The sequence below is a fragment of the Staurois parvus genome, unplaced genomic scaffold, assembly GCF_062004578.1.
Source record: "Staurois parvus isolate SC_StPar_1 unplaced genomic scaffold, SC_StPar_1.0 ptg000276l, whole genome shotgun sequence".
NCBI lineage: Eukaryota > Metazoa > Chordata > Amphibia > Anura > Ranidae > Staurois > Staurois parvus.
In genome coordinates, this window is record NW_028318072.1 from 3,567,837 (window position 1) to 3,579,342 (window position 11,506).

The window sequence follows — 11,506 nt, forward strand, 5'->3', positions numbered from 1 at the left end:
TTCCCAGAATTCTGCTGATAAACCAGGAATCTCTCCACAGACCGGGGGTCTCTGAGGGGAAAAGAAAATCATTCCTTTCATGTATGACCATTGTTTTAGATTAGGGTCTATATCTCTGTGACCCATATCTCACCAACTAGGCAGTTCTTGTGAATTTTCTGGTTGGATGTTAATAATTTGTTCATTTGGGGTTGGATATATTGGATTGTTTTTATAACCAGTGGCAATCACTGTAACAGCGGTACCTACTACAGTGATTTCTGGCTTCCACAGAGACATACATACTTACACTGGTCCAAGCTGGACCAATATATAACGGTGTAAAAATTGCCACACCTAGACTTCTTTAACCTTGAAGCCAGAACCGGCTTCTGACACACATGCTGATACATGTCTACATCTAAGATCTGTGCATACATAATCTTTAGTTTACTGTCATATCACAGCTTCTCCATTGCACTACATTTACCTTGCTTTCAGGCGGAAGGACAATAGAGTCATACGGGCCGATGATTGAGCTGGGGAACTTGCTGAAGATGATGGGCTCTTTAGGAACAGGAACATTCTGCTCCAGGCAGTGGTCCACATAATTCATCCCGACACAAACAACTTTGTCTGGGTTGGTGATCGGAGCCAAAATAGTAAGCCCATCGCGGCTCAAAATGTGTTGACCCGAGTCCAAAGCTCTGTGGAACAGGGGAAATGTAGGTAACCAAAACAATAGAAGCTGAACTCCAGGCACATAGGAAATAAGCAATTGAAATACATACATGTGATCTCGTCACTACCAAAGAATGTCATTCTTTTGAGCCAGTCTTGTGGTGCAGGCCTCCCTGCAATACAGAACAGCCAAGTTCTGGACCTTGGGCACACTACTTTTCAATTAAATACAACCTGGTACATGATCACATCCAGCCCATAATCGGACAATGAAGGAGCAGCAGCACACTGATGAGGTCATCACGGTTCTCTCCCTTCCTGTAAGCTTGCTTGCAGAGTTAGACTGACAGTGCTATATACAGCCGCAGAGCACCTTTTGGCTCAGAGTGCATTACAAGAGGCTGCTTTTAAGACATATTTAGGTACACTTGCTAGATATACGTAAAATACATGCACTGATATTTGAATTAATACATACAGTATCTATATAAAATTTTTTTACATCTGCCAGTCATTTAGTCTGAAGAACATTGGGGTTGACTCACTAAAGGCTATGCACTTTGCAAGTGAAGTTGCAGTCTGCAAGGGAATTTGCTCTAAAGCTTAGCAAATGAGGTGAGGTTTCACTTTGCAAAAAATACCTAATCACATGCAAGGAAAATAATAATAAAAAAAAAAAAAAAAGAATTTTTGCTTGCATATGATTTGATGATGGAAGTCAGCAGAACTTCCCCTCATTTACTAAGCTCTGGAGCCCCCCAACCTTACCTCAACTTTCTTCATCTTTCTTTCTATTCTTATGTGCTGTAGACTTTGGAACCCTCTCCCCAACACCGCAAATACATCTTCTAGCTCACTTTGGGTTAGAAGTTATTTGGACACTTTTTGCACACAATTATACTGGCACATTTTTTTCAAGTTTAAGCCTAAGTGTGAGTGCCACTCTGATACAATCATAGTGAGCCTGTGTTCACATACATGCGGTGCAGTATATTGCATGTGATTGTGTGCGGTATGATTAAAGCCATACATTTCCTAGATTGTAAGCTCGAAAAAGCAGGGCCCTCGAACCCCTCGTGTATTGTATTGTTACTGTATTGTCTCATGTTCTGTCCCCCCACTTTAATGTACAGTGCTGAGCAAACCCTTTGGCGCTATATAAACACTGTATAATAATAATTTTGTATGGCTCTAATGACACCACACCCGCACCAAAAATGCCCAGGACCTGTTTTTTGGTCCGCACTAGAATCAGATTGCATGGGTAGTCACACTTATGAGATCCGATTCAGTTCAGTTTTGCAGACCGTTTTCGGGGTGTTGTTAACTTAACATACACACCCACAGCAGTTTGCATGAACGCATGTGCGATTCTGATGCGGTGCGGATTTCGCACAGAAAACGCTGCAAATTCTGCACTGTATCAGTGTGAACCAGGGCTGACTCTGCATACAGTCTTTTAGAGTCCTGTAACAGTTATTTTTTATATTTGAAATCCAATTTGAAAACAGGGTCTTCCCCTACATGTGACAGAATCACACATGTTCCACTGACTGTTACAATAAGATGATACAGGTGAGTTAGGAATCTGCATTCTGTGAAGTGAAAGTAATTGACAAAAGACATAAAACAAAAAGCTGTACGGTGACCTTGACCCAACACACTTTTAAATGCCCAAATCAACATCTGAATGCATACACTTGAGATTATACCTCTTTGCTGTCTGAAAGGCCACGTCTCCAGCTTCTAGAAACTCTCTCATTGTAGGAGGTAATGAAGAATCAAATGAATTTAGGTCAATGATCTTTTCCCCATCCAGCTCCACACCAATTCTCTGGCCTGCAGAGGTGGCTGTCTGGAACTGAACGAATCTCATCCTAAGTGGTTGATTCTGAGAGATGCCTCGTCTCGGTATATTACAAACAAGTTTCTGCTGGACCAATCGCACAGCACCTCGGACCCAAGTCAACATTAACCCTTAAGAAATAAAAGGCTGTCATTACAAAAAAAAGTCAAACATATGCAGTAAGATTTCACAATTGCACAGTATGAAAATGATAGGATTTCTGTTGCGTGTGTCTGTGACAGTATATATTTCATGTGGAGATTAAAGTAGACCTGTGCTTTTTCCATGCAGGACAAATCAATAGGTTCATATTATTACTAGCCCCTGCAACTGCACATATTCTTTTGCTTTTACTCCCACACAATTTAGTTCAATCACTGGGACCAAAGAGAGCTATGACTGTGTAAGCAACAACAGGGCAGTTCATAAAGGACTGAGCACTTGCTCCTTGCCCTTGTTTGACAGCGCCTGGGCAGCCAATCAATCACCAAACACCAGTATTTTCATATATTAAGAAGTGGAGTACGTCAGGTGCTCCCCATACCCAGAAGCACCAGGTATCTCCTTTGATCCTAGAAGCCCAAACAGAGTGGTGGGTGAACTCAGCGCCTGTTTATGTCCGTGTGCTAGTGCAATACATGCGTTGGTGTGCTGCACTGCCATTCATTGCAAATGGCTCCCCATAACACATTAAATATGTGGTGTCTAATGCCTTGAATTGCACAAAAATGTAGCTTGCTCCAATTTTACATGGTTGTGTGTTTCAGTGTCCAGGGTTGTGGTGTGTCCCTAAGTAAGAACTGGCTTTTGCAGGTAGGCACAGGCACCTCTGGTAGTCAAAACTTTATAGCTGTCAACAGCTTGTCTTAGTTGATTATGGGCTAAAAATAATGACTGCGCAAACTATTCTAGCTTAAAAATGGCTTCAAAAGATCAGAATCATAAGGGGTTGGTGTCACGACCCGCGGTCGCCGCCACCAACAGGCGACAACCGCACAGCCGCGACTAACAGTAATACGTCACGCCCACGGCGTCAGACCCCAGACCTTCTCACCAAACTCGTGACCGAAGGGCCGGCCGATCCAAAAACCGCGGTGTGACGCGCGTAACAAGGCCCCACCCAGCTGCACCCTACACAGCGATTGCCCAGCTAATGGACTACAATCGGTGCCTGCAGCCTGAATGCGCTTGTTACTGGGTCGGGTCAGTTACGCAACTAACCCTCTACTGCCACCACCACTTTTGTCGGAGACTGGGAAACTCCTGTTACCAAATATACACTATAATGATTGAAATATTGATCTATATAGCACGGCCCGCGGACCTACTATACAAAAATATAACCACAGTAGCGTCTCTTCAAAGGCAGGGATTCGTGAATTGCAAGTAAGCGCTTAGAAACAGTTTAACACTTTCAGAAAGAAAGATTTATTACTAAAAGCGTTGGATGCAAAATAAATATGTACAAAGAGATATCACAAAAATATATATATATGTATATAAAGACACAGCAAACATAGAATAGCGAGGAAATTACAGGGTAAGTTACTTGCCTTGCCTGGTTTTAGCAAATTCAAGATGCAGAGCAGAAAGGTTCTTTGATCTCCTCTGTTACGATGTTACCTCGGAGATCTCTGTGTGTGTGTGTGTGTCAGAGTCTCTCTAACTCACTTTTCACTCTCTTAAAAGGTCCCTCTCGGGAAGGAAGGGGGGCTCTGACTTGGGAGTGGTCATTGGGAAACTCTAAACTAACTACAACTCATCCCCCATGATATGAAACATACAGTTCACCTGAGGAATGTGCAGTTCTCTTATCTTGATATAGGTGGGGGAGGAAGTCCACTTTACAACCTTTATGACTGCTGGACGCAGGATGTCTTAACCTGGTTGACCCCCACACCATCTGCCAGAACATAACCTTTGCCTCACAGGAATGCAGGGGGGATGTGAGGATTCCAGGAAGACCTCAAATAGACAGACAGAACATGAAAAACAGAGTGTAAAGGGGGACTCCGCTCCAACAAGGATGAGCAAGTTTGCCACAGTTGGCACTTGGCGGCCCACATGGTGGCCTTCCTATGATATACTGATCACCAAGACCCCTGAAGAATACTAGACCTACAGGCAGAGGTAGTAGAGCTGGTCAAGGTGGCATTGACTTGGCACATATTGGTCAGTGAGTGATGAAACAGATAATCCTGTGTGCAAAGAGAGTGTTACAGTACCTCTAGTGCATCTGTACAGCCATGGTTTGTCTTGTCCATCTGCAGCATGTCATGTCAGATTGTGACCTTTTGGCTATAGCCAGTTGCAAGCGGTGGCATGCAGAGATTTTTAAGAGTTAAAACAGGAGGTGAGGAGATGGCATAATGCCTCCTCCCTGTCTGTCAAGGGCCCTCTGAAAAGCAACCCACTGCATGTAAACAAGTCCTTAACAGTCTTTTGGCTGTACTTCTACTGTGGATCACAGGAGTGCAGTTCGTTCTGCACTCCTGTGACCCGTTTTCAGCTGACAGTGGGCTGAAGTCTGCTGTCGGCTGACGTCACTCAGCCAGTCCAGGCTGGGGAAAGATCTGACTTTAAAGTCGGGATCCACCCCAGAGTCTGGAGCGGCACCTGGCTCAGCCTCTCAGCGATCCGCTGAGAACCCGAGCCAGCCGCTACCTCCCCCTTCACAGTCCAGCGCTCCAGTGACCGGGGGGGGGGGGGTAGAGCAGACAGCGGTCACTGCTCTCTGCTCACAGCGGCTGTGAGAACTCAGCGGTCATGTGATCGGAGAGTTCTCACCCTTAGAGCTGGTGGGGGACAGATGCCACATCAGACTGATGCTGCATCCACCTAGGTAAGTATAATTTTAAAAAATAAATAAATAAAGCAATTTCATTCTTTGCTTTTAAAGTTGCTGTTGTTCTGATTGCCCATTGTTGACCCAGATTGCCCGTCCCTACTTGTATCTCCAGCCCATGTTGCAGACTATGCCTGTTCCTGTTATTCTTTTCCCTGCTGCATGCCTCCACCTCTGTCTGGACGCTGCCTACCCTCTACCTGTGTACCTGGCTGTATCCTCAACTCAGCCAACCTGCTCCTGTAACCACCTGGTGATTCAATCCTGAGGGCCACGACCTGGTACCAGCTTGCAGGAAAGTAGCCACGGGGCCACTAGGATCATTGGCCCATCACTCCTTGCAGGGTGCTGTGAAGGCCATGTTGTCACTTAGAAACTGCAACTTAGATGAGCCTGCAATAACTGCCAGGGGTGTCATCCATCACAAAGAGATACTGGCCAGACAGTACCATGCCAAGAAGCTGTGGCTTAGCAAGAGAGTAAGCACATACATGTTTACATGTTATGTGCAATTAAACCATGGCAACATCTAATGTTTGTGTAGTATTATGTTCAGCAGACTGTGTTCTTCTATTGTTGTGACTTAGATGACGTTCAGAGCACATTTTATGCCCAATTCATGCAAAACTCCACGTAATCCCAAGGGGTTCACATACTTTTTCTTGCAACTGTAACAGTAACTGGTGTTAAATTGGGCTCAAATTACAGGATAGCCATAATGGAAGATGCCCCACTAAGAACAGGGTGGTAAGGATTCTGACAGTCCTTAAAAAGCTCATTATTACCCCAAGATAAATCTATGTGGTCTAAGGATCACCATATCTGGTACAATCTGATCATACAATCTTAGATTTACCTATGTAATATGAGGACCTAGCATTCCAGACCTTTGTCCTTGAATGCGCCCTGAATAAGACAGGCTGCCGGCAGTGGGTCTGGACGCTGCATCTGTCCCTCCTGGGCGCAATAAAACGCAGGGAGGACATACTGTTCCTAAATGGCCGTGTGTGTAAGCCTCATCTATTCAATGAAATAGCCAATCCAATCAGTGCAAGATTAGACCATGTATAGCCCGCCACAGATGTGTGTGCATTAGACTATGTCTACCACTGATAACGGCTCCATCCATGATTTCTACTACTCATTATCTGTGTGACTGAGCTGTTATGATAATAATCTGAGCATTATGTATTTTATGCATTTAACCTTATTCTTTCTTATTAGTTAATAATGACAATGTATAACAGCATGCGGTACATAATCATAAACATAAATAATAATATCACATAATGAGCAGAATATAATGTGTTGCCATGGATACAAAGGACCTGCATCATTTTTATTTAGTTTTTCAGGTACTTATATAGCGCTGTCAATTTACGCAGCGCTTTACATATATATTGTACATTCACATCAGTCCCTAACCCTCAAGGGGTGTACAATCTAAGGTCCCTAACTCACATTCATACATACACATATTAGGGCCAATTTAGACAGGAGCCAATTAACCTACCAGCATGTCTTTGGAGTGTAGGAGAAAACCGGAGTACCCGGAGAAAACCCACACAGGCACAGGGAGAACATGCAAACTCCAGGCAGTGTGGTGTCGTGGATGGGATTCGAACCAACAACCCAAGGCGGAAATGCTAACCAGTTTGCAGTGTATATGCTGTTTAGATGGAACAGTAAAGACAGATAATGAGCAGAGAATGACCTAAGAAAGCGTTGGTGAAGAAACATACACAAGAGGTCATAGGACAGCTCAGGTTGGTGATCCTATATAGGATCAGGTTGGTGATCCTATATACTGTAGTTACTGATTACAGCATTTAGTTGAACAGTACCCAGGGTGGATTTGATTTAAATCAAACTGATTTAAATCACGATTTAAATCACTAGTCAGTAAGGCTTGATTTAAATCCTAGTTTTCTACATAAAGACTAATTCTTGCTGGTATAACTTTAATATGCAAGTAGATGAAGATTTTTAGAATAACAACTTTTCATATTAGTTTTTTTATCCCCAGTTTAATAGGTTAATCATTCATATTTGGACAACTTTTCTGTTGTACTTAGGAAGGAGAAAAATAATCATTTCCTTAATAATAAAAATGTAAATAGATTTATTCAACTGAAACAATAACATTACAGCATATGTTATTTGCTTAACTAACTGCCGACCGCAGATGGCCGAATGACGGCTGCACTGCGGCCGGCCAGTTCTGAGTGGACGTCATATGACGTCCTCCCAGAACGCACTCTCCTTTATTTTTTTAATAATGTATCAAATGCAGCTAGCAGTCCCATGTTTGCTTCTGCAAAAACATGGAACACAAAATGTGAATGGCTCAGTGACAAAGAAAAAAAAAGTGTACATGTGTACCAATCATCAGGGCACTAATGATCAGTGCCACCCATCAGTGCTGCCTAGCAATGCCCATCAGTGGCCATCATTGCTGCATATTAGTGCAACATCATCAGTGCCTCCTCATCAATACCCATCAGTGCTGCCTATCAGTGCAGCCTTATCAATGCATATCAGTGAAGGAGAAAAATTACCTGTTTGCAAAATTTCATAATAGAAACAAAGACAAACTTTTTTTCCCCCATTTTTTGTTTATAGTGCAAAAAATAAAACCCCCAGTGGCAATTAAATAACTCCAAAATAAAGCTCTATTTGTATGAAAAAAATGATACAAATTTCATATGGGAACAATGTTGTATGACTGCGCAATTGTCATTCAAAGTGTGAGAGCACTGAAAGCTGAAAATCAGCCTGGGCAGGAAGGGGGTAAAAGTGCCCGGTAGGTAAGTGGTTAATCAGCCCCAGAACCTGTGTAATTAATGTGTTCGGTTTTAAAGGGATGAGGTGGCAACCGTATTTGCGACCTGCTTTGGGGTGTCATTGATTTAGCATCGACACCCGTGGCAGAGTGCATGAACGGAGTGCGATTTCAATGAAGTGCGGGAAACGCTCAGGATTCGTTGCATTTCCCGCACCACATATATGTGAACCGGGGCTTAAGCATACATGGGTTGAATTCCAAATGATTTTTTGATCGAAAACGATGTTCATTCTGTAATCCGATGGTGCCACCAATGATTTTGAAAATCGGTCGTTTTTCATGACTTTTCAAACATGCCAATAAACGAAATGGGGAGGAACCATAAAAATCATCGGGTGCCATTGCCCCACTGAGCAAAAATTGGTCAATTATTCTTAGGTACAATTTTCGAACTAAAAATCGTTGGGAAATTGACCCATGTATGGCCGGCCTTAGACTTTACTACCATCTTAAGCTTTGAGTATGAAACCTGTAATCTGATTGGTTGCCATGAGCAGCTGCAACAGTTTTAGTAACTCCCCCTGGCTCTAGCTAAGGAGGCCAGCACTTGGTGTACATGATATGGCAAATGAAAAAAGGCTTGATTATAAACCATTACCCAGCATGAACCGCGCAGCTCCTACTTCTCTACAGAGCTCACCACCAGCCCGGAACTCCTCAACCACACCGCTAACTGCAGTGCATTATAATCACGTGATAGATAGAAATACAGAAAGCCGGTTACCAGGGTGACAGTCCGAGAACCCCCCAACGTGTCCTAGAATGGCAGCGCACCGCTCAGTCCCGTGACCCGCTCTGCAGCCAAACAAAACCACACTTCCCAGAGCGCACCGCGCCCGCCTTCAACAACTTTATTTAGAACGTGGAAGTGATTACAGCTAGAAGGCATGGCCATTCAGCAGATTTGTCAGGCGTCCACTATAGAGTCATTTGTGAGGGGATCTTAGATCTTAGAAACAGTGAGGGCTTCATGCTTTGCAATGCATTTTGTTATTTTCTCAAAGGCAATATATGGAGAAAACATGGGCCCTGGTATAAAATGGTAGGCACAGCAATGAAAGGGTTAAAGAGCATTGTGGCGGTGAACAGGACTTATGAAAAAAAAATGTTCCACTTGTATATTACAACCTTGAAAGTATATAAAAGACCTACCTGTACAAATGGACAGGATTCACACAAGGTGACTTCCGTTATGCGCACCTTAGTGCACGCTAAATTCACTTAGAAAATGAAAGTGGCAGTAAACTATAATAGGACTTACCGTGTAGGTGTTGTAAATACCTCCTAAATATGCACCGCTTAGGAGATACTTCTGTAGAGGCCAGTGACATCACCGGTGCATGTGCCCTGAAGGAAAGGCATACCTGTGCCGTTCCTTTAAGAGCGCCGTGCTGCGGCCGACACTCCTGCGCGGGAGTGAGATCTTCCCAGCTACGCGCGGGAGTGAGCTCTTTCCGGCTACGCGCGGGAGTGAGGCCTTCCCGGCTACGCGCGGGAGTGAGGTCTTCCCGGCTACGCGCGGGAGTGAGGTCTTTCCGGCTATGCGCGGGAGTGAGGTCATTCCGGCAGTGAGGTCTTTCCGGCTACGCGCGGGAGTGAAGTCTTTCCGGCTACGCCAGGGAGTGATGTCTTTCCGGCTACGCGCGGGAGTGATGTCTCTCCGGCTACGCGCGGGAGTGATGTCTCTCCGGCTACGCGCGGGAGTGATGTCTCTCCGGCTACGCGCGGGAGTGATGTCTTTCCGGCTACGCGCTGGAGTGAGGTCTTTACGGCTACGCGCTGGAGTGAGGTCTTTACGGCTACGCGAGGGAGTGATGTCTTCCCGGCTTGACCAGTCAGACAGTCGGAGTCCACGAACTCAGAAAGAAGACCATGTGAGGATGGTCTTTCCGGCTACGGTCTTTTCCGAGTTCACTTCTGCTTTAAGCCCTGCATATATCACTTAATTCTGGCCCCTTTTGCAGGTATAGCTATATAAAACATTAAAAATAAGTGCCTATACTGTTTAACCGCTTTATACTGCTACAGAGAGGCACAGGTGCGCAAAATCATATATATATATATACGCGGCCGTGGCTGTCAATCACTGGGTCCCGGACGGTAATTACTCGCCGGCGGCCTGTGATTTACGAAGATCTCCAATGGGGAGGAGGACTGTTTTGTTTACTAACAGTTCTCCCTGTCAGCTGAGGCACACTGCTCTGGATGACTGTGCACAGTACAGCCATCCAGAGCAGTGTGATTACAGTGAAGCACACTGACACAGCCCCCTAGTAAAACATTCCCTGCACACAGTTAACCCTTTGATCGCCCCTTATGTTAACCCCTTCCTGCCCAGTGCCAGTAGTACAGTGTCAGTGCTTTATTTTAGCACCGATCACTGTATTGTCACTGGGGATGTCAGTGACACCAAGCCAGTTCCCCCCCAGTGTCAGAATGTCCGCCGCAGTTCCATTATAAGTTGCTGATCGCCGCCATTACTAGCAAAAATTTAAAAAAAAATTCCATTATATATACTGCCATTTGTAAACGCTATAACTTTCACGTAAATCAATTAATTTACAAGTACTGGGATTTTTTTTTGGCAAAGACGTAGCAGAAAACATTTTGGTGTAAATTTATGACGAAATTTGATTTTTAAACATTTTTTACTGGACATGTTTAATAGCAAAAAGTAAAAAATATTGTTTTTTTTCTCAAAATTGTTGGTCTTTTTTTTTATAGCGCAAAAAATAAAAAACGCACAGATAATCAAATACCATCGAAAGAAAGCTAAATTCGTGGGAAAACAGGACATAAATTGAATTTGGGTGCAGCGTTGCATGACCGCGCATTTGTCCATTAAAGTAACGCAGCGCTGTAATGCAAAAAAATGACCTGGATAGGAAGGGGGGTAAATCCTCAGGAGGGTAAGTGGTTAAAATCCAGTAATACACTGTCTCACCCTTTGCATATGCTCAGTTGCTCTGTTTTTTGGCACTGTGCTGAAAATGTAGAGGCTCGTTCTGCTGACAGCCTAAAGATTTATTGCTGCTGTGGGCTTCAGCAAAATGACAGCCTTCAGCAAGAAAAACGGGAATAATGCTGGTGGCAATTTACAGCACAAAAATAGGGATATAATACTCGTGCGCTGCCACAAATAAATGATAAGCTGCTGCAAGCATCTAAATGTGTTCCCACATCAATAAAACTCCCCAAGAATAGTGCAGCGCTGCCCCCTAGTGACCCAAGAAAATACACTAATAATAAACACCCTCCCGAGCATCAAACCCAATGTGTAATAGAATAAATCTGTGAAACAAGGTCAATA

The 11,506-nt window shown here is 44.0% G+C and overlaps 1 protein-coding gene across 3 annotated transcripts in view; it reads right to left on the minus strand.

Moving 5' to 3' along the window:
• The window catches only part of LOC149459056 (oxaloacetate tautomerase fahd2, mitochondrial-like), a 40,118-nt gene extending 31,073 nt beyond the window's left edge, over positions 1 to 9,045 (minus strand). Inside the window, exons 1-3 of one of the 3 annotated variants that reach the window (XM_089681722.1) lie at positions 8,921 to 9,045; positions 2,373 to 2,637; positions 470 to 686 (exon numbers count right to left, since the gene is read on the minus strand). In XM_089681722.1, coding sequence (XP_089537848.1) covers positions 470 to 686; positions 2,373 to 2,632 — 477 coding nt within the window. In that variant the 5' untranslated portion in view covers positions 2,633 to 2,637; positions 8,921 to 9,045. Of the gene's footprint in view, positions 1 to 469; positions 687 to 2,372; positions 2,638 to 4,059; positions 4,564 to 8,794 lie in introns of those variants that run through there. The other 2 variants (XM_089681721.1, XM_089681723.1) reach the window with 2 other exon arrangements.
• Positions 9,046 to 11,506: the final 2,461 nt, after the last annotated feature.